We start from the raw sequence: 27,414 nt of genomic DNA on the forward strand, positions 1-27,414 counted from the left end.
GTCTCGGAGCTCCGTGCTCTCTGCAGCAAGATTCCAGCCCTCCTCCAAAGGCCCCCAACACTGAACTCCACGGTAGCTTTCAACTTCTCTCCACATCAGATTAGTGAGGGCCTGAGTGGGGGACACCAGAGGCATGTTGCACGTGACAGTGGATAAACTGGGAGCTAGAATGCTGTCAGGCACTTTCCCCAGAATTGGAAACTTCAGTGTCACCCGGGCAAAAACACTTTTCAAGGAGCCTGGGGGAAACTGAAGATGGCCAGGTCAAGAGTGGGGAAGATTGTACAAACGGAAGGGCTGAGCTCGGTGGTGCTGGTGGGGTGACAGTGAACTGGGGCTAGAGAATGGGATCATGCTCAGACGCCCCCAACTCATTTAGCCTGCGGGCCCCTTCTATCCCCACCAAGTAGGGCCTAGTCTTTCGGAGCAGTCAAGAGAGGGGGAAGGTACATGCCAGATTCAGTTCCATTCTCAAAAATCTCCCACCTCCTTGACCCAGCTGTACCGTGGAGGAAGGGCACTGGCAAACAGAAGGGGCAAAAACAGCCCAGGTCTGAAATTGTTCCGGGAATTGAGAGCAGAAGCTGGTCTCAGGAGCCAGGTCTCATCCTACAGCTCCCATCAGGGGACTCTACTGAATGATGGCCTAAGAGGGCAGGGCAAGGGCCACTTCACTCCCAGTTTACCCACCAGAGCAGGAAAAAGGGCCCTTGTCACTGTTCTCTCATCTTTGGTTCTAATGAGCCATTAAAATTTCCCCAGCTGCAGCTTTTACGCAGCAGGCACGCCTCCCCAGAGACCTGAACGGGGTAACACATGCAGGAGTCAACTGCTGCTTCCTTACACTTCTGTGCTGTGGAGATGGATAGGGTAAGAGGTGGCGTGAGCTGTCTCGGAGCCTCCAACAGGAGCCTCGAGGCTCCTGCCATTTCCACCCTATTCAGAGGGAAGGGATCACCCCGCCCTTCAACAGAAAAGAGGCAATAGGTGCTTCAGCTGCTGTTTATTGACATACAGGTAGGCTCTACACAGGCCTGGAGGCGGCTGGGGCGGGGAAAATAGAGGTGGAGAGTGGAGTGTTTGTGTGCAGTGACAGCGGTCGAGTGCAGGAACAGAAATGCACAGATACGGGGAGTGGGGAAGGCTGCCAGAGTTGGAGAAGCAAGTACAGGCGAGGGCCGGAGTCTGCTGAAACTGGAACCACTGCCCTCGCTAGCTGGCTCTCTCCTGACCCCAGGCCAGGCTTGGGGGTTCTCAATGTATATTTCTACAGGAACTGGACGGACTGCACAAAGAAGCAGAAGCCGTTGCCCTCTATGTTAGCTCTGAAGCCTCCAGTCCTGCACCCCTGCCTCTCTTGCTTGGGTGGGGTCATAAGATGGGCAGCCTGGCTCTGGGCTACCTCACCTGATCAGGGTCTTAAAAGTAGCCGTTTTGCAGAGGCATTAATCTTCTTCCCTGGTGTCCCAGCCCACCAGTGCCACACTACAACCCTAAGTGAGCACTACAAGCATTGCTGGCCTAATGGATGGGTTGGGGGAAAGGGATGGGCAGGGATTGGAGGGGCTCTGGGGCTCATCACGGCACTGGCACTACACGCATGGTATTGGTGAAGCCAGAGCCAGGACGCCACCCGGTCAGCACAATGACCACATCTCCCTTCTTGAAGAAGCCTCGGGCCTTGCCTGAAGAAGAGAAGGGAAGTGGGTGAGTCAACGTTACATGAAGAACTGGGACATTGCCCCATAGCCAGGGATAGCAAGCAGGGCGGGCCATTACTTCTTTACACCACCAGGTGGCACCAGCCTCACAGCCCAGACAAAGGGGATGAAGGCAGTCCTGAGATTTCCTCATCACTCAGATGGCAGAGTTGGCAGGAACCTTTGAACATCATTCATTTTATACTCTAGAGGGTGGAGAGGCTTGCCTAAGGTCAAGCTGGCTGCTTCCTCTCATCCCGTGGCATCCTGTACTTACGTAGGGACAAAGTCCACCTCATAATCTATGTGCCACCCAACCATGCAAGTGCAGGAGCTCTGACCAATTTTACTGAAAACCTCAGTGATAAGCAGATGCCAAAGAACGAACAACCCTGATTATCCAGGTTCCTTTGGCTTTGGGGCCTAGACTGGAAGAGTGAGGAGACAAACTGGGCTGACCCGCTCCACAATTCAAAGTCCTCTCTTTCCTCCTGGCTCAGCCCAGGAGGTCAAGGAAGGGGATGGAGGAACCAAAGAGAACATTCCCAGTGAGAGCAGCCAGGGCTGTTGCACCCTAAGGTCTGCGTGTTCCCCTTTCCATAGCATCCCAGAGAGCCCAGTGCGCAAGCAGCCCCACCCCGTCTCGCAGCCACGCACCAACATTCATGGCCAAGTTCACCCGGAGGTCCACATCTTCAGCCCAGGCCTCCTGCACTGGGTCCTTACACACCACGGGGAAGATGCCACGGTACAGGTGGGCCTGGCGAGCTGTCTGGTGATTACGGGTCACAGCAATAATGGGCGCACGGGGGCGGTACCTGGCCACCTGGTGAGCAGACCTACGATGGGATAAAGATAGGCAGAAGAGATCTTTAAACATATCCCAGAAGCCTCCCAGGAAGCCCCTCAGGGGCTTCATCAGCTCACCCTCTAATCCAACATACTATGCCAGCCTGAGGCTCTCTGGCCATTTCAGCATCTGCTCCCTGGTCCCCTCTGTGGGAACCAGAACTGCCTCCCATGGCTGGGGCAGTCCGTCCTGTATCTCCCACAGCACATTACTTTTCTTCATAGCTATGTGATTCATTTGCCCTCCACTCCTCCGCACAGAACAGGGCCCCGGCATGGCCAGTCTCAACCACTTTCCTCACATGGCCCACAGCTGGCAGAACGCCCCCACCGAACTTTTCCATGCTGGCACAGGGAGGCAGCCCTGGCCCAGCCTCACCAGCACCCACTTCTTTTGATGCCAGTTAACTCCTACAAGCCAAGCAGCATGTGAAAAGCACCTGACTCTTGACATCTGCAGAGAACAGGAACAGAGCCTATCATCCCCCCAGCCTGGGAGTCTACAACCCAAGCCACCTTCCCTATTAGTGGGCACTGTCCCCGCCCCCCACCACACACATCCCCCAGGTCCCTGAAACAGTGCCAGCAACTGACTTCCTGAGATCGAGTCAAACTTAAGTATCTAAGCGAGTCTGAGAAATCTGGGTGCTACCCAGAGGGCAAGACGAGGAGCTGGAAGTGCTGCTGTGCGAGGCTCTTCCTGTACAGGTCCCTTTGGAAGGCAGGGGTCCCTCTGAGGCCCTGGGGCCAGGTGCTTTCTGTGTACTTGCAGTTACAGATGTGTCTCAGGAGTGGGGGAGGAGCATGGAGGAAGGACTGGGCCCCAGAAGGCAGGCTATGAGGACACTCAACAGGTGTCTAGGAAACTTAAGCCACGTTACAGCAGAGAATGCCCTGCTTACAGCCTGGCCTCCATGCAAGACTTTCAGAAGGAAGTAAATGCTGAAGTCAGGACGGGCTAAGAGTGAACTCTCAGGAGTCTGGAGCTAAAAATAGTCAAATAGCGAAGGTTGGACCTTTTCATAAAGGTCAGCCCCAATCGTTGGGGCTGTTTATCCTAAGCCCTCTGCCGAGGGAATCTGCACAGATCTGAGATCTGTCGGCAGCTCCCCAGCTGCCGCTCAGCACATGGGGACTGCCTGTCTGGCTCGTCCTCTAAGAAACCCTAGCCGCCCATGGGCAGGGACGAGAAGCACACCCCAAGACTAGGGGAGCGAAGGATCATAACAACGTCCAGGACCAAGAAGGGGTCCTAGGTCAGTGGCCAAACAGGCCTCAGCTTGGCTGCATGACAACACGGTGACCTTTCCTGGGCCAGAAATGTCTTCAGTGTTCAAGGATAGAGACAGACATGCACTAGCCAAACAGCATGTCAGTGAACAGCACTGTTTTTCCAAAATGAACTTTTAAAGAGCACACAGTAAACTGAAATACCAAGCTAGTGGTCTTCTATTTTAGGACCAGCTTTTAAATATCAAGTAATTAACCGTCTATCTGCAGTTACGCAATGAAGTCTCTAATTCACCTTGATGGTGTAAACTTGCTTTGGATCCAAATGGTCCCCTATACCTTACGAGTGTTGCCTGGAGTCCTCTGGGCCCAGGAAATGGGCTCTGCTCATTCCTGGACCCTGGCAGGGGGCTGAAGAAGCTCCTTCCTTGCAGGGGCCAGGTGGCAGGTAGCAGGGTCTTACCTTGGCTCAGTGCTATCTGAGCATCGTTCAATGCACTGCTCCCAGGACCCCCAGGGAAAGGTAGCACTGAGCAGGGCACTTGCAGGAGCTGCCGCCACCTCCTACCTGCCAGACTTGGTGAGGACGATTATGGCCCCACTGCAGCACTTGAAGGAGGCCTCCACGGCGCCCACGGCGGCGGCTTCTGTGGGGTCACTGGTAATGGGCGCCAGGCGGCGGAGTTCCTCAAATAACTGCAAGTGGTAGATGGCAGCCTCTGCCTCACGGGCAATCTAGGGGAGCAACATCCGTCCAGAGGGACAAGAGGGGGACAGAGCTTTGTCAGAGCTGTGTTGCAATCGGAGAGGAAGGGGGAAGAGTCACACAGACAGCTGGTGAGGAACACGTCCCTGGGTGCAAAGGCTGAGAGGAGCCTTATCACTATAGGTTCTGAGTTGAGTGATCAAGACTCACAGGAACCAGACCTCACCAGGTGCCTGTGACACCACCTGTGCCTACCGAGCTGAACGACCCTTTGGCTCTGCCCTGCCTTGAGCTCCCTGGCTGGCTTCCTGCAGATGAGAAAAGAGGCTCTGGGCCCAGGGCCCTGGCTGTCTTCTAGAGCAACTGGAGCAAGAGGCTGGTTATCCTGCAGAGTTACCTGCCTTTAAGGCCCTACCTGCCAGACTCCGTCAGAACTATCAAAGCTGCCGCTAAACACTTATAAGAAGCCTCCACGCTGCCCATGGCCATGGCTTCCATGAGGTCTGTGGAGTGACTTGAGGCTCGCACAAGTTCTTCAAACAGCTTGCGGTGGAACATGGCTGCCTCAGCCTCCCGAGCTATCTGTAAGGTTTAGGGGTAAGGGGAGGCAAGGAAGAGGGAAGGAGGAGGGGAGGAAAAAACAAAACAAGAGACAACAACATGGAAAGACAGAATGGGGAATTAATCAGAGAAGAAGGTAACCTTAGGTTAATTGGCTAAATCTGTCCTTCAGGCAGATGCAAAGAGGCAGGGTGGTACAAGCCTGCTCAGGGGTATGTGGAGATTTTCCAACTCCACTGCTGCTGCTTCCCTCCATCAGAGGGGGCACTGGTCCCTCCATTCTGAAGGAACTTTAGAAGGGGCTGGGGGGAGACAGTATGGTGTCTCTAGCACCTTAGCATGGAAACATGCCCAGGCTGGGCCCAGGCCACGCCCTGGCAAGACTTGACCACACTGCCTTACGACATAGCTTATAGGAAGGAACGGGCCCGCCCTCCTCACATGGCTGTCTGGTCCCCCAAGGCTTTTTGCCTAGCTTCCATGCACACATGGAGCACTTGGCTGGGCATCAGGCACAGGGGTGCTGTGGAGCTTTCAAATGGGCCACTACAGAAATGCACGAAGCAATGCTGGGAAGCTGGGCTCACGCACAGCCAGAGCCATGCAGCCCAACTGCATTCTAAGCAGGAGGGTGGAAAACTGGTGAGCTTGGGAGGGTCCACAGAACAGCCATGTGGAGACTGATGCCCATGGAAGCACGCAGGCAAGTGTAACAAGACAACGGATTAACATCTAATGATTAGAAGTCATGAGAAAGGCACTAAGTTATTTATAGACCACCTGTTCAGATAACACCCAGAATTAGAAAGAAAATTTAAGTTTTAGAGGATTACAATGCAATCACCAGCATCTTAGAGAATAATGGGTGAGGGAAGAATCAGTAATATCATCTCATTAATTTGGCAGTGTAAGGAGACAGTTTGGCAGGATTCCCTGAGTTAAAGGCTCCCTCTCTGCAAGAATGGAATGCATGCAGCCCAAAAGACAGGACAGAACAGGAGCAGGAACTGAACCATACCTGGTACTGCCCAGCCCTTAGTTACAGGTCATTAGCTGCATCAGGTTGACGCAGGAGAAAGCAGTGAACAGTTAAGAGAAGCTGTCAGCCAGTGTTAACTAGGGACATGGAAGGGAGAGGCTGGCTCCACCTGGCCCAGACGCCGTAACTTATCTTTCGAGCAGGGTCATCCAATCCAGGCCCTGTGGTTCTAAAATGTCCCTCTATTATAAGACAAGACTGGAGTCTGGAAAACATGGACATGGAAGTGAAAGCCCAGAGCCTGATTCTGAATCTCTGACCCCAGAACAAGCCTCGTGTGAGATCTGGCCTTATCTCCTGTGAGATAAAGCACTATGTTGCAGGATAGAACACTGGCTTTAGAGCCAGATCTGGGTTCAAACTCAGGCTTTATTATCCTGTAACCCTCATCTATGAATTGGGGTGACATCTATTTCTCACAGAGGTTATATCAATCAACTTATCAGACATTTAATAATTGCACTGAATATTTAATGCTAAGTCTATCATTAAACATATCCCATCTAATTCATTTTACAGATAAGACCCTGAGAGGCTACCTGATTTGCCCAAAGACACATGAAAGTCCCTACATGGTTCCATGGTTGAGTAAAATAGATCATTCTTCCACCTCTGAGGCCACACATCTAAACAAGGTAATTAGAGAGAGGGGATGTGTGGAGAAACCAATAAATACACTAGCAGCCACTCTAGAGGTGATTGGTTCAAGGCCTACTGTCTCCTGGGAGGGAGACAGCACTTTCCCAGCACCGGGGAAGTCCTGCAACTGCGCTCAGGGTCCCTGGGGAAATCCACGAAGGATGCTGAGATAGCCCAGTAGACAACTTTAGTCAATATGTCTTGGTTCACCCCTGAAAAGGTGTTAAATTATAAACGTTAAGTCTTCTCCAGAAGGTAGTTAAGCATAATGATTGGACACACAGAAAATGAAGGAGGAAAGGGAGAGATCTAGTCCAGGTGTTCTTTCTTGCGGGTTGTTTTAAATTTGGGGGAATGCAGGAAAGGAAGTGTCACACAAAGGGCATGGAGTCCTTTGCTGGCTGAAGGGGAAAAGGAAGGTTAAAGAAAAACCATTTCAAGGATAAGAGACAAGGTCATTGAGCTACAGGTTATAAACCTTGCCCTAGGACTACTGTGGGAAAGTTAGTTTGTAGCACTCATTTTCCCAGGCATGAGTAATCCTGATAGTGGACCCCTATGCTAACTCTTTAGTAAGCTTTAGAGCTGGAGCAGACAGGGAGGAGGATCCGAGGACCAAGCCGTGAGAAGCAGCCAGGCAGTGGCAGAGCAGAACAGCCCGCCTGATCTCCTGGGGCGGGGCGGCGGGGGGTAGGGGGAAGAAGAGTCACCTCCAGGACTCCTGCACAAGCTCTCATTACAGGGCCAGCCAGGACCAGCCATCCTTCCACCTGTCTCTATTCGTGGACCTGTCACCTGCCACTTAAAGCCCACTTTTTAGTCTCAATGTGTTCAACAGCTCAGCACAGCAGGTCCAGCTGCAGGCACCATGCAAAGCCAGCTCACACTCAACTCAGTGTGGATAGTGGCCTCCACTCCAGGCCCAGAGGCCCCTGCGGGGGGAGGCACTTGTCTGTGGGACAGGTGGGGAGTCAAAATGGAAGCCAAACGAAGAGGATGGCTAGGAGCTGGAGTCCTTGGCCTTTTTCCACAGTAGGGCAGAAGAACTCAGGTCCTCTGGGCTATCCAGGGGAAGAGGCACAGTTATCTCAGTCCTTGAGCCAAGGGAAGGAGCCAGAGTGATTGGGCTGTGTCTGATGAAGGAGAAGCCTCCAGAACAAAAGGGAATAGGAAGGGGGCTGTGGGCAGGGAAGGTAGAACAGAAAAGAACAAAATACACATGCCCCCAGCACACACCTCCTCATTCCTGGTACAATCTGCAAGATCATAAATATGTAGGTGCAGAAGCCTAAAAGGTACTATATCTCGAGCTGCTTCCACCCCAGCCTGAGCCCAGGAGATGGGCAAACCCTACCAACTCACCAGGTGCTGCATGCGCACAGCTTCCAGAGGGTAGTCCCCTTTGGCTGTCTCCCCAGACAGCATGATGCAGTCGGCTCCATCCAGGACGGCATTGGCCACATCGCTGCCCTCTGCCCGGGTGGGACGGGGCTTCTTGATCATGCTTTCCAGCATCTGGGAGAGAACAGAGCATTACTGAGACATGGCCTGCGCTGTCTTCAGAGACAAAAGACTGCAAGCTGACTCCCTGGATAGTGTGTATGTAGAGAGTATGGCTTTGTGTAGGTGCAGAGGGAGCTGGGGGGAGGGGAAGAGATGTGTGTGTATATGTTTGTGACGTGGAGAAGGGTCCGTGGAAGAGAGCAGGGCAAGCCTGTGTAGCAAGGAGGCACATACCTGCGTGGCACAGATGACAGGCTTCCCAGCTCGGTTGCACCGCCCAATCATCATCTTTTGAGCAAGGAAGACCTTCTCTGCAGGAATCTCAATGCCTAGATCACCACGAGCCACCATGATCCCATCACTAGCTTCCAGGATCTCATCAAACCTGACGGGAAATGTGGAAGGAGAAAGACCATGTGGAACAGGAGCCACCATGGTGATGCAAGAAACTTCTTCCCGGGTTTCTCTGACTTAGCTGTCCGTGCAGAACAGCCATCCATGATGCACTCTAGATATAAGGAGGCGATGGGGTGCACTAGCTCCCTTAGTACCCCAGCATCGTTCTGGGTTCCACACTAGTATGGGTACTTCATTGGGGACAGGGGAGGAGGCAAGGTTCCCTCTCAAGTCCCATGAGCTTACTTCTTCTTCACCTGCATTTTATCAGGCCCTTTTGAGGTCTCTCTGCCATCTCCACTACAGTCAAAACTTCCAAGACAGAAAGGAAATCTAAGGCCTGCGTATAGCTCCCAATACCAAGATCCAATGGCCTCTTCCAGCCAAGGACACCTGAGGTCTGCTGTGTGAGGCGGCCCCCTCCAACCTGCTGAAGGGAAGAGGACATATGGCTTTGCTTAGCCTGCTGCCAAGGTCAGCTGGCCTTATCAGGGCAGCAGAGGGAAGACCCAAACTGCCTGTTAATGAAGGACATCCACACAAAGCGAAGCATAGAAGGTTGTAACAGTGGGTATGGCTGCTCTTTCCACTCTCCACAAGCACACATCTAATCCACAGAAGGACTCAGGGGTGTCGAACCTGCGGCCTGTGCTGCATGCAGCCCAGGATGGCTATGAATGCAGCCCAAAACAAAATCCTAAATTCACTTAAAACATTATGAGATGTTTTTGTGATTACTTGTCACAATGCATTTCCTGTGTGGCCCAAGACAACTCTTCTTCTTGCAGTGTGGCCCAGAGACACCAAAAGGTTGGACACCCCCGATAGGGTTTTAGCTGCACTGACCTGTGTTTCTAGTAGGAAACCAGAGAAGAACAGATGTCACCAAGCTGGCCACAGTCATTTGGCTCTAGCTGGTGAGCACTAGGGAGATGGTGAGCTGAGTTGGGACAATCTAAGCCTAAAAGGGAACCACATGCGCTCTCTGGGAAGCTGATGCCAGGGCAGAGCTAGCCTAGTAATGGAGCCAGCTGTTTTCTCAGCGAAGATTCAGAGGCTGTAACCTTCAGCATCAACACCAGGCCCCGAGCTTCCACACGGCCCCTTCCTAAGAGCTGCTGCCTTCCCTCTGGGTCCCCACTTCCCAGCAGACACGGCGCTCCTGGGCAGGAGTACAGCACAACGGCTCCTGACCCTGCCAACAGTGATCCTGTCCCTCCGAGACCAGTGCCTGGGCCTCTGGAACAATGCCGAGATGCTGGCATCCTAGTCACCTGGAAAGCTTTTTTTTTTTTTTTTTTTTCTTTTAAATACCAGTGCCTTCCACTTCTCCCCTTCACACAGTGTGGTTCAGTGGGTCTGGAACAAGCTCAGGAGTCCGCATTCTGAGATACAGGAAGCCAGGTAACTCACAGGGTACCTCTGGCTCTTAAAGAGCTGGTCTGGGGCTAAAGGAGGGGTGGCAGACGGCAGGACACTTACCTCCGAACCCCCTCATGATTCTCGATTTTGCTGATTATCTTGATGTTCTTTCCTTTTTCTCCCAGGACCTTCCTGACTTCATGGACATCGGATGCCTTGCGGATGAAAGACGCGAACACCATATCTACATCCTGCTCTACCCCGAACTTCAGATCCTGGATGTCCTTTCCTGACACGGCGGGCAGGTCCACAGCAGCCCCAGGGAGGTTCACACCCTTCTTACTGCCCAAAGAGCCGCCGTTCTCCACCTCTGTCACCAGGAAGTCAGCACCTGTGTGACATGGAGTAGGTGGGGAGGCAGATCAACAAGGGTATGCCCTCAACAGGAAGGGAAGAGGCAAAAAGCTGCTGACTTGTCCCCAGGGCAGTGAACTGGGAAGCAGCACATCATGGTCAGTTCAGCCAAACTGCCAGAGTTCAAATCCCAATTCCACTAACTGTGCAATCTTGGGCAGGCCAATTAACCTATCTGTGCCTCAGTTTCCTCACCTGTTAAATACGACTAATACCCACTCATAAATTTAAACAAACTATCGTGTAAAATGCTGAGAATAGTGCCTGAAACTTAAAATATGAGCTATCATTCCCATACACTGGAGTCCTGCATTATCACATTGAGGGACGAGGGGAGGAAGCAGAAAGCCCAGAGTAGTGAGGATGGGTAAAAAGAAATCTTATGTGCTCCCCAAGAGCACGATGAAACAGGACTGAAGTCTGTTTTTGAGGATAAGGAATTATAAAGGGAATTCCTGAGAATACAGACTATCTTGCTATGAGTCAAACAAGCTTCCTTTCTTCCGTGTCCAGAAAATTTAGAGATTAGAGCTGGTTTTAGACAAACCTTTCTCCTTCACCCGCAGAGAAATGAGTCCATCATCCACATAGATCTTGCTGCCTACTTCCACCACCCTGCAAATGTTCTTGTAGTCCAGCCACAGGATGCTTTCGTCACACTTTTCCATGTAGGCATCATCCAGAGTGATCTTGAGAGTGGCCCCTTTCTTCAGCTCCACCTCCGCGGTGCCGCTCTGCAGACAAGAGAATAAGCCACGAGTCCAAATTTCAGAGGCCAGGCCCTCCTGGCAGGGAAAGAAACATTCTCCTCCAGGGAACAATGCTTAAATCTCAAGTAGAAGCAACAATAAGGCCTTTTCCTTTGGGAATAATCACACTGTATAACTCAATATATTTCAAGGAAATAACTCCAGAAAAACCTGTAATATTTTAGTTATGCTATTTAATGATAGAGGAAAAAAGGGACAGATTGCTCCCCAAAGATAGAAATTTGGTAGTGTTTCAGAGCAGAAAAGGCTCCTTTTTGGTACTATGTCTTAGCTAAGTAGATTAAATCAACATTTTTTACGGTGATGAATAAAACCCTCATTTATAGACCTTAACTCTACAGAATGCGGCTTCCCCCAGGGCAGAGAAGGCTGAGGACATCTCTGAGTCCCCGATGACTCCACCTTCCTTCTCACTTCTGCCCAGGATACTCACGCCCTTGATGAGCCCAGTTCGGATCTCAGGTCCTTTAGTGTCCAGAGCCACAGCAACTGGCCGGTAGAGAATGGGATCAGAGGCAAAGCTTTCTGTGGCTGCACGCACATTCTTGATGGTCTCTGCATGGTACTGGGGGAAAGGAGGAGGAATGGTAAGCGTGCTCCCACACACGAGGATCTAGCGCTGGAGCTGACTGCTCAGGAAAGACCTACGGATGTTCAGGCCTCCTCCACCACCGTCTAGTGTCAGCACCATCCACGCACCAAGTCCCCTCCCCCTGCCAGTTGCGACCTCCTTCACTTCCACCCACTTCTACCAGAGCACTCACTCACGTGAGGGCAAATCTTAGAAACTTTCCAGAGCACTGCTACCAAAAACCACTAAAAGCATAGGTGTAAACACCTCTCAACATAAGAGAAGCCTGTGTCCCCTCAGCGATCCTCTTTTCCTCAGAACTCATCAAGGCTCAGGCTGATGTTTGGATAATACTGGTCAGTCAGTCAGTATTAGATGAATAGATTTGGTAATTCTGAGCTTTTTCTCTATTGATTCCAGTTACAATTCAAACTCAGTTATTTACGTAAGCTAACAGTAACCCAAGCTAAATAAACGGTGGCCTATTGCTAAGGTCACTCAGGTTTGTTTTCACAATTACTGTTGAGTCTGATTAGAGGCAGAAGTGGAATAGGGAAAGGTGGGAACCTGCCCGTCTCTGAATTGCCCTTTGCTACTTCTATTTCTCATTTGCAACAAATCCTGACTTCAATGTCCTCTCTTAAGCCCTTCCTATTTTTCCATTTGCCGTTACTGTCCGACTCAAAGCTAAGGTGTCAAACTAAAACTTGTTTACGTTATGTCCTACAATATCAGAACAATTTCAGATCAGCCTCCAAAACCAGATCCCAGGGACAACCTCATCCTGGTCAAAAACCTAAAATAAACCAGCAAGAGGGACTTGGGGTTTTTTAAAAATCCTAACTTTAATCTGTGAATAAGAGTTACAGCATAGATTATCTCTAAATGCCTCTTGCAGTTAAAAACAAAAACAAAACCCAAATCCCTCAGCAGGTGCAGCAGACAGCGCTTGCCCTTGCCATTTCAGGGCGTGCGGTGTTATTTTACTGGATGGAAGAGGCTATAAAGCCTAGTTAAAGGTCAGCTTTTTAAAATCTATTTCTGCTCCTTCCCCTGAACACAGGGAGACCCTGGATCCCTGATCCAGCAGTAGGGATCAACAGTGAACCCATTTTCACTGATGTCTTTAGCTCTCTCTTCAGGCTAAGCTAACTCCTGTGGCAAATGCTGGTGGCTCCTGCTAAGGATCCCCACACCTTTGGAAAATTATATGATGTCATTGCGGATGTATCTTAACACGCCTGAGGCACCTGCTGAGCAGTTCCTCTGCCCTTAGGCCCCCATGACATTTGGAGGCTGGCTGCCTGCCAGGCCATAGGCTGTTTATGGAAAATGCGTTAGGGAACCCATGATGAAGCATCTCATGTTTCCAGTAAGAAGGAATTCACTTCTTGAAATGCTCTCCCTGAGGCTTTATTTTTAGTGTAAACTTAACACCAACTTCCAAATGCCAGAGGGCAACCCCTTGCTGCCTGCTCTTACAGGGCTGCATTTTCTTTATTCCGAACAGGAATTACAGAAGTCAAGAGTGGGGAAAGTCTGACTCATCCATTACTCCTCTATCAATGCCAGTGTGAAACATCAGGGCCTATCGTTGAGCCTGAAGGTTTTTAAAAGGCACTGTCCCTCAGGGAGCCCCTGCACTTCTCAAAACGAGTTTGCTACAGACCTGGGAACCAAATCAGGAATGGAAGACTTCCCAATATCTGCCACCTTGTCCCTAGGTAAGGTCTCTCTGTCCACAGGGTAAGGCAGCTCGTAAACAGCCTCAGCACTAACACAATCCTACCAAGCTCCTGGGGAAGTATTGACTTAAGTTTTATCTTAATGCACCAGAACTGCTGGGAAGGGAGAGTCTGGGGACACAATGCTGATGAAGTGGGGTATTAGATGTTAGACAGTGTTAGTGCATAAGACTCAGTCCTTCACTTGCCATAGTGAAACCCCTTCTCCTGGACCTGCCCAGGGATTGTGGGGCTAAGCTAGGACAGAATCAATCTGCAGGGTGACCTTTTGGTTTGTCACTGCAATAGGAGCTATTGCAGAAATCCTGGGGTGGGAGCATCAAGCACTGTGGCCAAGAAACCTAATGGCTTAGAGAGAATTCCAACAGAACCCTCTACTTTCCTTTGTGAGGGCTAATGGTAGCATAGGTGTATGGGAGAACCATGGCTAGTGACAAAGAAGGTCTTCTTTGTTTAAGGCGAGATGGCAGGAGAAGGAGAAAGGAGTAGGGACAGGCTAATGAAGGCAATCTTTCCCTTGGCTGTAACACCCAGACTCGCTCTTGCCTGGCCCACTGTGGCCAAATAAACACTGCATCCCCACCCTGTTTCCTCAAGCCACCACAGCACCCAAACTGTCCAACCGAGGCTCACCTCATGAGTTCCATGAGAGAAGTTCAGACGAGCAACATTCATTCCAGATTTAATCATCTCCTTCAACATCTCCACCGATCGGGAAGCTGGGCCTAGTAAAAATGTTTTAAAGACGTAAGTCTTAATACTTCACTCTTGCTTAGGTTTAAGAACTCTTGATATTTTTTCCCCATAAAGTGTTCCTCCCCTAAACAGCTCAAAATTCTTTTAAAAAGCCACATGCGTGGCTATTATTGTTAGCCCATTTCCTTGATTTAGGGGGATACTTCCATTTCCTTTAAATTCTGCAGACTCCCATCTAAACAGGAAAGCCCAGAAAACCTGATCAGCCCTCTTTTTTGCTCTCCTGGAAACCCAGCCAGATAGATGTCCAACCACACAATCTTGTTTGCACGGAGAATGGCAAAAAGATCTTTCCTAGGTCTCTGTGATGCTCCTACAAAGACGTGCTAAGGAAGAAGCCCTCTAAATTTTACCTTTAGCAGAAAACGTAAAGCATACTAATTCTTTACTGCAACTTTCTATGATCTGAGTTCCCTTAAGAATCTCTGTAGACAATCTTGCTCAGTACCCAGATTTGCTACATTTACTCTTTTTAGGAGAGAAAAGCTCACTGTCACACGAAGGCTTGTTTTGGGGGTGGGGCACACCCACTCACCAATGGTACAGATAATGCCAGTGTTCCGGGCTGTGATGGGCGGGGAGTCAATGTCCAGGCGGCACATGTGCTCCAGGAACGTGTCGGCCATGGCTGCGTGCAGCTGCTGAGTCTGAATGAAGGCAGTCCCGACATCGCTGTGGGGCTTTGACATGGCTTCTGTAATCCTGGTTTCAGGGGAATTGAAGAGCGTGATCAGTCTGAGAAGCCTGGGTTTCTCAGCTTGGCATAGGAGACTGTTTCCTGCTTACACATTAACTCAATAAGCATAGTCTGCGCACAAACCACAGGGAACCCTGCATGCTCTGGCCATGTGGGTGCTCTCCTAGTCAGGCTACGGGCTTACAGGGCTGCAAGTTAAAACCTCGTATTCAATGCACATACTTGCCAGACACCCAGTGTACGCAGACCTCCCTCACACTGCCCTAGTTTCTACCTTGACAGCTTTCCTGCTAATCCTGTAAGTAACATCATGTTACACATACTGAAAGAGCTTCCTAAAAGGAAAACTGTAACCATCTTCCAGTGATACAAAGAACTGACTCCTAGTTTAGAACCTAAATAAATCTAGATCTTTGTAAGAAAACTTGTCTCAAAGTTACAAACATCTGCTATGAGGTAGGGTACCCACACTGCCTCTTAACAATCCCCACCCAAACCCAAAAGACAACCACCATTCAGGTGGTCCTCTTAGCTCTGGAGTCCTAGGTTTTCACTAACTCAAAGCACAATATAAATTCATTCTTCCACTCTCCTTAGGCCTACTGACAAGCAATAAAAACTAGTCCCTGGACACGAAGCAAAGTCCCAGTGGAGACTTGAATGCAAAATTTTTCATCCCAGAAGTTTGTACCTAAAAACCACATCTGCTTTTGATCATAGGGACTTTATGCAAAGCAATTTGCATAAAACCAAGAATAGCCATGGCTGGTGTGGCTCAATGGACTGAGCGCCAGACTGTGAACTTAAAGGTCGCTGGTTCAATTCTCAGCCAGGGCACATGCCTGGGTTGCAGGCCAGGTTCCCAGTCAGGAGCATGTGAGAGGCAACTGATCTCACCTCTAAAAATGAATGAATGAATGAATATCTTTAAAAAATAAAGTAAAACCTCCTAAAACAAAGTCTCAAACAAAACAAACAACAACAAAACAATGATAACTAAAATGGGCCTGGTCTAGTTCTAAAATTATCACAACTATATCTGCAACATGAGATTAAAGTTGCTTGTCAAATCTGTCCCCAGATGATTTTCTGATGTGCCATCCCGATTCCCTTGTCAAGCCCAATAAGCACACCACTCCCAGTAACAAAGACCATCTGTTCCAGGTAATTAACCAGCCCATGTTACAATTCTAACAACTGTCCTGACCTTTGCTTTTCTTCATTACAGACTTACAACTGAACTCAGCCAATTAGTTAGCTGATTTGAGATAAAGAAGTAAGAAGCTTCTGACCAGTGCTTTAAAGAACTGAGGTCAGGATGTGAGCAGAAGCTTGACAGTCCTCATCTGAAGGCTGTACCTTTTCTCAAGTTCTCAGACCAAGGCTAGTCCTTCTAAAACCCTTGAGCCTAAATGCTTTAGCCCTGGCTCAGGAACAAATCCCTCTTTAGCCCTATCCCACATCCTCCCAAATCTCAGGGCTCCAAATCAAAGCCTCCCAACCCCCATACATAAAACCCTTACTCCTTCTCCTTCTTCCCTGACTTGGTGGCCTCTTTGGGTGGCTCCAGTAGAGCATGCATCTAAACTCATCTCTGCCATTTTCAAGAGGTCTTTGTGACCAGCTGAGAACAAACCTTCTGTCGGCTGTTGGAAACTGATGGCTTCAAGTCCACAACTATAGAATCTAAAACTTTTAAAAGGGGGATATAAGATACCAATTAACTATCCTACATGGCATTTCCCAACTCCATTATACATACAACCAGCCCCCAGAATCAACGTTAACCCTCTCCTTTATAACCTATTTGGTTCTATGCCTCTAGCACTTGGGACATATCCCACTGTTTGCCGAATACCTTTTCGTGTATCTTAATGCCTCTTTGTCAACAAAATCAAAGTTGCCTCCATGCCCAAATCTGAGGAACTTCTGAATTATGGGCAGGATGGCTGGGCAGGCAAGGTCCCTGCACTTGCACTCACGGTTCAAGTAGGGCTACGAAGCCTTCAAGAACATCCAGCTGGGCTTAGGTAAGTCTGGCTGTTAAGGGAACATTACTGAGGACGTGGTACCAGGTGGCACATGGAGCCAACTGGAACACAGGGGCCTTGCTGGGGGCCTCCCTCCAAGGGGAGAGAGAGCCATCCAGTGTGAAGACTGTGCTGTAAACAAAACAAAACTGGAATGACTGGATGGGAGTAACTAACCCCACTCTTCTTAAAAAGCACTAGCTGGCTCTTCACTAGACCTGAGACATTACTGTCTCTTTTCAAAGACCTGTCTGGGGCCACTGATTATCAGGTCATACCTTGTGTTCTCTGGGCTTGGGCTTCTGGTGACATAATGCTTTTGTGGCTCAGGGTGGCTCCTTGGCCCCACTTGCAAAGACTGCTCGGAGCTGAGTAAGGTTTTCCCTGCGGAGCTGTATGAGGATTAAGGTAAAGCTGAGTGTAACTAAAGCTCTTTTGGGTAACAGAAAAATTACCTTAATAACCAGATATCCAGGTGGTAACTGCTCCTAGAGATTCAGCTATGTTACAAAGGAAAACATAAGTCTCCCAATAAAATACCAAGAAGCTGATAACAGAAAATTCTCAGGAAGAAGTGAGCTCTTTCTGGCTCCTCTGCCATGCTTTATCCCCTCCCCTTACACTCAAAGATCTCTTTCCCTGTAAAGTCTCTTCTTTAATTGTGTGATTTACTAACACTTCACTGTTCTACACAAGAACTTGATCCCTCCCCTTTTTCAGGTGGAAGGGACACTAAATTAAACATATATAAAAGGACTGGTAGGATGGCCACCAAAATATTAACAACATGCTATCTGGGTGGTAGGAGTACAGCAAAATTTTTTGCCTTTACTAAGAAATTTACTGATACGAAATACTTTAATAAGAAAAATTAAAAATATATGTCTTACAAAAAGAAAATATTTACAAGCATCCTGGTAAAAGTGTTGAAATTAAAACAAATGTGAAGTTCCCAGTTTTATTGAGCAACTGCTGCTTTATGCACTTTAGAAATACTGTTTAAATATGGAAGGTAAGATAACCCATCTCAGGCCTAGATCACAACTGGACAGCTCCACTGGCTTAAGATCAACCTTGATGCATTCAGAACCTCAAAGCAAAAAAAGAAAAGTCAATATAGTTCACGGGGAAATTCAATGCCAAAAATCTGTTAGTTATATTCCAGCAAACTTCTTTTCCTGTTTAGTCTGTCCTCAGGCTTCACAGCAAAATACTTGTGATAAGAATGTCCTGGTACAGAAGGCCTGCACTCAGGACCAGGAAATGCCATTAGCAGATACAGTTATATTGGGCTCAAACACTAACCTATTTCACTATCTTGAATTAAATCTGAGGTTTACGAGCTCTGGTCTTTTGTTCACCCAGGCTATTAGGTGCAAAAACAACAAATAAAAAAATCTATTTGGTGTTTGAATGGAAATATACACCAGCAATCAAAAAAGCTTTGTCGTCAGCAAGTGGGTCCAGACTCCTACATAATCTCAGCATGTCCTCAAAACCAGAGACCTCATGCCTCATCTCTGGGTCACCAACTGGTCTCCCCTGTCCCTGAGGACCTCCGTGAGTCTCTTCTCTGGTGCAGAAGCTGCCAATCCCACCAACCACCTGGAGTGCTCCTACAACGCCCTCTGGGCTCGCCCAGCCCCACGACAGCAGCCTTGGTCCTGGTTTCTCAGGGCCACCCTCTGGGAAGAGCTCCCCTTCCTCCCGCTGCTGTCGGCACGGTGCTTGCCAGGACATGCAGCCCAGTCTTGACTCACTAGTGCATCCTCCTCCTTGGGAGGCACAGACATGCAGAGCCAACCTCTGGCCAGCAGTGGAAGCCCGGCATATCCACCGATGGAGGGAAATGCTGTGCCCAGATACAGGAGCCTCATTCCTGAGCCTGAGCCCCTGCAGTAGGATCTTCCTCAGAGCCATTTCTCCTCTGTCAGAAACAAGACACCATCAGAAGCCTTAGGGCGGGCTGACAGGATGGAGCAGGCAGTCACAGCTCAGCTCCAGGTGCCCCCAGTCCCACCTTTCTTTTCTCATCCCAAGCTGCTCCTGGTTCTCTGAAACTGTAGTTTCACTTGTGCCATTCTTCAGAAACCAGCAGGGGCGGGTGGGACTCATATAAAAAAAAATACCCAGCATGCCACTTTTTAGAGCCAGCAGTGTTGGCAAAGCTGTTTTGGGAAAGATTCATGCTTCACTCCACCAATTCTTTCACAAAGGCTCAAATCATTCTGCCCTAGTAAACTGGCCTGGCCTATGAACCTGTATGTGCATAAGCCAATCTTTAACCAGCCAGGACTCTCTGTACCAACTTTGCTTTGATGTCAACCTCACCGCACAGACTAACCCAATAATGATGTAATGATGGCACCTGATGGCTGCCAATTGTCTTCCTTGCTCTGACATCAATTTTTAATATTTAGACTTTTAGAAAGAGATAGAAGGGAGAAAGGGTGGTGGAGAGGCAGAAGCGGGGTTGGGAGGGTGGGGGGGAGGGGAAGCGGCGGAAGGAGGAGGAAGGGATAGGGGGGTGGGGGAGGCTGAGGGAGAGAGACACGGATTTGTTGTTCCACTTACTGATGCATTCATTGGTTGATTCTTGTTATGTGTCCTGACTGGGGAAGTACCCTGAACCTGGGCAGATCTGGATGATGCTCTAACCAGCAGAGCTACCTGGCCAGGGCACCAATTTGTTACTTAGGCCTCCAAGTCAGCACAAAGGCCTTTCAATTTCCAAATCTTCAGGTCAGCATCCATTAGAAAATCTGCATCACGATATACTGGACAAGGCATTCATGCCAGCCTGCTCCCTAGGAGCTCTCTTCCCAGACAATGGAGCAGGGAAATATAATTCCCAGGACTAGCCCTCATCCGACTATGGCAGCAAGGAGATCCAAACGGGTGCTGGGCCAGCCACAGAACCTAGTGGGCTCTGGAGTGAATGGGCGCGCATCCCAATATACAGTTAGAGTCATAACAACAGTGTATTTGCATATGGGGTGGGTTTTGGAAGCTAAGCAATTTTTAGCCGAGAGATGTGAACCTGAAGTCCATTCTACCCTCAACAGGCCCAGAACAGAAAGCAGTCTAGTTTACCTGGTTACACAAAAACAAAATGAACCCACCTGTAGATCCCAGTAAAATGCCCTTGCTTTTATTCATTCAGGGCTACAACTACAGATGACAAGGATTTCCCTGTTTGATGGCAGATGCTCAAAGAGAACTGGTTTCAGCTTAAAGGAGGAAGTCTGAGTAAAGCTTTTGGTTGTGCTGTGTGGTGCCTCCTTTCCAGGCTTAAGAAAATGAGGCAGTGCTCCCAGGCATGGTATTCACACTTCCAGTTTAGGGACCTTTCAAGTCAAGCACAACCAGGCTGGGCTATGCCCTCAGCATTTAAAGGGGGAGCCACTCTGTATTACAGCTGGAGGGAGAAAAAGGAGGAATGGAAGGAGGGCAATGCCAGCTCACTAAGAGCACGGACCTTGTTAGTCAAGACTGGTCTTCCCACAGCGATCTTCATAGGTTTGCTTCTATTTTGTTTTGTTTTGAGCTAAAGAAATATTAACATCTGTATTTCTATCACCCAGAAATGACTATTAACATTTAGCTAGATTTTTTTTAGGCCTAAAAAAAAAAATATACAATTTTATTGTTTATTTTTTCCTCCATCCCCAGACCCCTTCAGCCCTTCCATACCCCATCAAAAACGCTGACACCTACCACTGTGATGCCTTTTGTACCCTTCTAGTTCATTTAAGCGCCCACATCCATCCTGCACTTATGTAATACTGCTGTCCTATAAAATGCCCTAAGCAGCATACTGTACAAACACCGTTAAACTTGCTTTTTCATTCAGCACATTTAACATCTATCCAGTTGAAATATAGATCTAGTTAATTCATATGAACTCCTATACTGTTCCTCCGCACAGCTAGATGTTTTATGTATGTATTTCCTTACTGGTTGGCCATTCCCCCTCATTAAACCAACCCACGCCCCCTTTTCAATACGGTGACAACTCTCCTATTACACGTCTCCCTGTGTGAGCTTCTATATATCCAGAAATGAAATTCCAGGGCCACAAGGTATGTTTATATTCTATTTTACTAAATATTGCTGAACTGCTCTCCAAAGTGGTTAAGTCCACTTACAACTAACCAGTAATGTCAGTTCTTGCCTTACCAACCCTTTGAAAACATTTGATACCATCGGATTTTTGAAACGTTTCCCTATCTGATGGATAAATTTGTGAGTCCACTGTCTAAAATAACAAAAAAAATTTTGGACTGCATCAGCTAAGCTGTCCATACCCTGAAATGCTATGACCAGTAACCTCACTGCCCCATCACAGGGGTCTAGGCATCTCCCCACACAGCCCCTGGGTGCCTTCCAAACATAGCTTGCTGGCCTCAGGAAATAGAGGCTTAGAGCTCCGCAGGAGCTTGCTTATGGTCAGAATTGGGGAAGACTAGTCTCAGAGGCAACGAGAGGTACTGCAGCCTGGCTCTCCTACGTGCAGACTGGCACAAACCCCTGCAGGGGCCGGGCAGCACTGCTTGGTGACCCAGCCAACCTCTCCTTTGAGCTGAGCACTCAAATTAGGAAGCCAAATGGCCCAGCAGAGGCTGTGCACCACCATCCACCACCCACTTTGGCTCACCTTTCCCAAAACAGCTCCTTTGACAAAGCTCCAAAGAATAAATTATTCATTTATATAGTCTAAAGCTGGCTCTTGGTAAAAAAAGCAAGTTCCCGGAGAGTATAGTGGATTAAAAACAGCCTTCATTAAGCTCTATTCCTATCTGTACCAGAATTTGATGCTTAAAGTAATGACTGAAGGTGTTGTAAGACCTTTTACCAAATAAATCACTTATAAATCTCACCAGATCCTCCACAAGTTTGCAAGAACATTCTGCTTACATGGGTGACTCATTTTTGTGATGTGCCAATTATCTGAGATATGAATATGGATCCTCACCAGTTAACTGGGATTTGAATTGTGGATTCTTGGAATGACTCAGAAATAGCACTGTCAAATGAATCACTTTCCCCTACCTTGATTTCAGTTCCTGGTCAGAATAATACCTCCTGGTATGCCTTCATAAAAGCTGAAGCAAAATTAATTAAAACCCAAGTAGTGTGAATTTATAATGCAAGAGTTGCATTTTTTTCTACCTTCCTGGTTACAGCCATTTCCTCATTTCTTCCATTGCCTAACATGAAGAAATAAACAGCTTTAAGAAGTGAAATGGCTTTTCCTGTGACCCCACATTGATGTTACAACATTCAAGGCATAGAAGTGACTCCCGTAGGTTGCTAGCTGTTTAATCACAGCTACCAAATTTGCCAAATCACTTGGGGGTGCGTTTCCTAAAGACCCACTAATTCTCTTGGTTAAACTATAAATTCAACACTAACATCGTTCACTTCTAATACAACACTTAAAATGAAAGCAGCTCTACTAGACAGGAAGAGACTATAATGTTCATATATTTTGGCTCATGTCCAGTAACTCAGAAATGAGTTCAAGAACATTCTTTCAGGTGCCATTCATGTCCACTACAGCCCTTATCCCGAGAGGCTTCGAAGCCCACTGCAGAAGGCTCCGAATGCAGGTGCACATGGATGTAAGGCTCTGCCGCTGCATTTCTGCTCTTTAAGCAGTATGGAGAACCTGAGGACCTGGACCAACCATTTTTCACTTAGTTGAGACATTTTTAACTGAGGGAAATGCATGCTTCGTTATTTGACTCACTGTGGGTGAGGGGATTTTTTAAATCTGCAAAGGTCACAATGCAGTTTTCCACTCACCCAATGAAGAGGATTCTCTCAAAAGCAGACAAATTGATAGGTTGAGTCATCTTCCCCGCAGGGCCTCCCCTGTTCCCCCACACAGACCTGGTGATGAGTTATATACCCAGACCCTCAGAACAACTCCACTGTATTCAGCAGTGTCCACGAACAACCAGAGAGCAAATTATTTGCTAACAATGCTGCAGGGTGGGAGCCCTGACTTAAGCCCTCCTGTCACTCTAGGGAGTGGCCACACACCCAGTACAGCTCCAGGGGCCTAAATCTCCTTGCCTCCAAACCTAACTTCACACTTACCAGCTGGGTGAGCAAATCCTGGAAAGAACCAGACACGTGGGGATGTAATGTACAGATTTCAGTCTTGGGATTGCAAGTTAGTTTCTTTCTACTCTTAGAGCCAAACACTAAAGAATGAAATACCCCTTGCCTTCTGAGGTTGTCCAACCTTTTGGTTGGACACACTGGAAAAGGAGTTGTCTTGGGCCACACAATAAATACACTGCCACACGTAATCACAAATAAAAAAAAAAAATCTCATACTGTTTTAACTAAATTTATGATTTTGTGTTGGGCAGCAGGTTGGACACCCCTGGTAGAGGTTTACCCTTTCTCAGGAGACCAAAGAACCCCTGTTGCAAGTGTAGAGTTTCAAAGTAGGATTACTAGTTACTTTGTAAACACTGCAGGATTCCTGAGAGGATTGGTTTCCAGGAGAAACCTAGTATTTAGAAACTCCCAAAGATTAGCTACCCACGTGTGTACAGGGATGGCAAGAAGATGAACGCTCATGCTCAACTGGGTATTAATTTGCTCAGTGACTAAGAGAATAAATTTGGAGTCAATTCTTGACATCTCACCAGAAATTAGATACTGCTCTGCCTATTCAACATATATACATGTAGGTGCATGTATAGAAGCCAATTCTTTCAACAATCATAAGAAAAATGTTACTTTCAGTTTGCACTTGGAAAACTGAGGTCCTGAGGCTGAATTCCCTCCATTATCCTTATTGGTATATTAATGAGTTGAACCTGATCTTAAAAGCCTGTTGACAACTTCCCAATGCCTCCGCCCATCACGCCTGGACGTCACCTATCAGGATCCCTTGAACAGGAGAGGATCGATGTGCCGGGTTTGAGCAACAAGGATGAGAAGCCAAGGGTGCCTTTCCATGACCTGGCCTTTAAATAACCTTCAGACCGAGAGTGATTTCCTGTATCTTCAAACACAGTTTGATGCCACCTTCTGAGGCCTGTTGGCATCCCTCTTCCCCAAGCAGGAAGGGTGTTACCTTCCTCACCACACTAACCAGTGATAACTTCTATGTTCCTTCCCTAGTGAGAGGCTGTGAGCTCCGTGGGCTATGGCCGATCTATTAATTTCACTCTATCCTTTCCCCCCAAAAGCTCCTAGCATAGTTTTATTGAACAAACGCGGTCCGTGGCGCCAAATCCACAGCTGCTCTATCTCATTCAGAGGTCTACAATCGGGAGCACCTAAGTAACGTGAAGCAGAGGTGACGCCGCCGGGCCGCATGCGCAGCTGGTCGAGCCGCAGGTGAGGTTTGGCGCTACCCGGACGCAGGCCAGTAGCCCCACGGGGCTAGTCCCGGGCGCCAGCCGCTACGTGCAGGCCCTACCACGGCGCGATAGAGCCCGGCGACGCTCTCGGGGCAGGCGCAGCGTCGCGGCCACGCCATCGAATTTGGGGCACCCCAGGAGCACCCATCCTTTCTTCTGCTGCGGCAGGGAAGGCCAAGAGTTACGTAACCCGGACCACCGCTGCATCCTGGCCGCACCCGGGCCAGCCCTGCCCATTACAGACCGCTGCACTTCGGACCACGGGCCCACGGGGGCCAGGAGAGCCCGAGACTGGGAGGCATGATGGAGAAGGGACAGGACAGAGATGGGAGGTGGGGGCGGGGGAGCAGGCGGACGTGACCAGAACGGAGTGGGAGGGGCGAGGACCGCGCGGCGCGGCGCGGCGCGCTAGGATGCGGAGCAGCGGACGTGACCGGAATAGGGGGTGGGGGCGGCAGCCGGGGCATAACTGGGGTAGGGGTGTGCGTGCAGAGAGCACCAGGACGTGAGAGCGGAGAGGGGGGGTGGGGGGGAGCTGGAGGAGTTGCATGGAGAGATCACACGGAGAGCATCAGAACAAGGACACAGGCAGCTTGAAGACGAGGGGGAGAATGGAATGCCATTAAGGAACAAGAGAGGGAGGCGAGCAAGGGGGAGGGGAGGAAGGAAAAAGGTAGCAGATCAGGAGGGAATGTGGGGAGGCGAAGATGGGACCAGAATGGAGGTAAGGACTGGGGCAGGAGAGGGGCTGGATGAGCCAGCTGACTTTGGAAGAAACAGGCCAGGGCGCGAGCAGCTCCTTCTCTCTCCCGACCCAACCCGGTCCAAGATGCCCAGGATGCCGCGCCGCCGCGGAGTGGGCGCCTAAGTGTCCCATTAGCCTGGCTGACGGAGCCCAGGAGGGCACGGACAGCCAGCTGCTGCTCCCCGCTCACCTCCGGCGTGGTCCGGTTTCAGCTACTGCAGAGAGGTACCGAAGCTCCGGGGGCGTCTCTCCAGTGCCGAGTCGACTGTCTCAACCTCAAGGTTATCTCGGCTGCAGGGCAGCCGCGATCCCTCCGCCGCCCCGCCCCCCACCCAATCCTGGCTCCTCGCTCGCCGGGCCCGCCCCTCTGCGTGCTAGCGGGGAGCAGTCAGTTCCCGAGACCGAACGGGCAGGCACGTTGCCCTTTAGGGGAGGACTATATTCTATGGCGGAAGGACACTGTACATAAAACTTCAGTCGCCGCGCGACGTAGGCCAATGGAGGCGCGGAGAGGCGGCAGGATCCGCCCTCGGCTCCTCGTAGACCTTCCTCCCAGACCCTAAGGAGCCTCGGCCACCTGTTGCCGCCAGTTGGCGCGGTGGAGGAGGGCTCTTCTCTGGACCCTCGGTCGGAGCCACCCCAGGTGCCTTGACCTATTGGGGTGGTGCCCAGATTTACGGGTCTCCGGCAGCCTGCCCCTCGGGGAACCCGCTCTTGAGCACACCTCGGGAACTGAGCCGAAAAGGAGGATGGGGAGAGATGGAGATTCGTGGGATGGTTGGAGGATGGGCCCGTCTTTGGGGCGCTTGGGCTCGGGAGTGGGGGGCGGGGGGTAGGGAGGACTAAGGAGGGCGGAATGTACAAGGAGTGGGAGCGCGAGGCTCCTGTGTTCTCAGAACCAGAACAAGGAAGGGCAAATTGGGGCCCTGTGAATACTTGACTAGGGGCTGGAATCCTTAAGAGGAGAAAGCGTATAGAAGGTATTAATATTAGTGCAGAACTGACCAGCAGGAAATACCAAGTCAGAACGTGAGAGCCGATGATCTTTGCAAGAGTCAGCACTTCTGTTTTCAGCCTTGTGTATTTAAATCAATATTGCTGTTTTTCTTACACTTTCTCCAAGGCATTTTCCAGTTTCTCATTCTGATTTGCCAACAACAGTGGTAACAGTAGTTATCAATGAAACAGCTGTTAACACTTGCCTTTATTCAGCTGAGTTTTAAGAGCAGATACAATGTTGCTTCACTAAAAATCATGAAGACGGTTTTAGGTTCTTTGCTTTTCCTGGAAAATGAGAGCAATGGGTGTGACCTGCTCAGGCAAACACCCTGCCTGCAGCTGAATCACAGGCCTTCATTATGCTTTCCTTTAGCGCAGATAAGCTGGCAGGAGAAAGATTGAAAGAAAATCTCTGTTTGAGATAAAATTTTTAAATTTCTTTTGTGAGCCTATTCGGGTCCCTTAATTAAAGACAGGAAATAAATGGTTATTTATTGAAGTGGTGAGAGCACAAGAAATTGCTGAGAGGAAAGAAAGGCCATGCCGCACCAGAAAGAATCATATTTCTCCTCCAGAGAGGAATGGCATAAATGGCCCTCTCTGGTCCCTGAGCTAAGGATAAACTAAGTACAGTGGTGGACAACACTGGGGGATGGGGGTCAGAGAGGGGTAGTGATCTGGTCACTGCTGTACTATGCTGCACCTCAAAGTTCTAAATCTAGATATATTTCTGAGATTGAAATGTGCATCTATTAAACTGGAGAGTTTGTGGCAAACTATTACTCTTTGGTTACAGATGTTGATCATCCAACAGTTATAAAAATGCTGACCATGAAAGTCAGGCAGAGACAAATCCAACATATCACTGCTCACATTAGATGCATGGTGAAAATTTGTCATAACTGAGTTTAAGGTGACTGTCATTTTGTTGAAAAGCAGCATAGTATAGAAGCAAGCTTAGGTTCCACCGTATTTTAGTTTGAATTCCACTCACTAGCCCTATGACTATATCCTGTAATTTAATGTTTAAGAGTCCAGTTCCTTAAAAGCAAGCTGAAGACAATTCCTGCTTTGTAGGGTGGGTTTTAATCAGATAATGTGTGTGGATGAGTACAGAACAGTGCCCAATGGGCACCCTCTTTCTCTGGGAATTGGCTATGACTGTGTCCTTACGACTGGTGCCAAGACATTTTTCTGAATCCAGGTAACTTAGTCTGCCTTTGTATTGGCCATCCTCCTGAATCTTCACTCCCTTGACCCAGCAATAAGTAACCCCAAGACTACAGGAAACTGGAAAGCTAAGAAAGGACAGAC

General features: G+C 49.1%; 1 protein-coding gene across 2 annotated transcripts; it reads right to left on the bottom strand.

Annotated features, from left to right (window-relative positions):
* Window positions 1-986: 986 nt before the first annotated feature.
* Window positions 987-25,445, bottom strand: PKM (pyruvate kinase M1/2). 2 transcript variants are annotated; one of them, XM_054562656.1, is made up of 11 exons: window positions 25,292-25,445; window positions 14,777-14,943; window positions 14,119-14,210; window positions 11,603-11,734; window positions 10,947-11,133; window positions 10,106-10,376; window positions 8,462-8,612; window positions 8,087-8,239; window positions 4,348-4,514; window positions 2,358-2,539; window positions 987-1,685 (listed from the first exon to the last, which is right to left on the bottom strand). In XM_054562656.1, exons 2-11 carry the CDS (start codon window positions 14,928-14,930, stop codon window positions 1,579-1,581), a joined length of 1,596 nt encoding a protein of 531 aa, XP_054418631.1. In that variant the 5' UTR covers window positions 14,931-14,943; window positions 25,292-25,445; the 3' UTR covers window positions 987-1,578. The 2 variants fall into 2 exon arrangements, with proteins under 2 accessions (XP_054418631.1, XP_054418551.1); XM_054562576.1 differs by lacking the exon at window positions 4,348-4,514 and adding an exon at window positions 4,901-5,067.
* Between the last annotated feature and the right edge of the window lie 1,969 nt (window positions 25,446-27,414).

The sequence above is a fragment of the Pteronotus mesoamericanus genome, unplaced genomic scaffold (assembly GCF_021234165.1).
Source record: "Pteronotus mesoamericanus isolate MK-2021 breed Mesoamerican mustached bat unplaced genomic scaffold, CSHL_Meso_final contig_100, whole genome shotgun sequence".
NCBI classification, from domain to species: Eukaryota; Metazoa; Chordata; class Mammalia; order Chiroptera; family Mormoopidae; genus Pteronotus; species Pteronotus mesoamericanus.

Coding starts and splice junctions, on each gene's coding strand:
- PKM (XM_054562656.1), bottom strand. CDS start 14,930: ATGTCAAAGCCCCACAGCGATGTCGGGACTGCCTTCATTCAGACTCAG. Junction 10,377..10,946: donor TCTGCGGGTGAAGGAGAAAG/GTTTGTCTAAAA, acceptor CATGTCACACAG/GTGCTGACTTCCTGGTGACA. Junction 2,540..4,347: donor GTCCTCACCAAGTCTGGCAG/GTAGGAGGTGGC, acceptor ATCCCATCGTAG/GTCTGCTCACCAGGTGGCCA.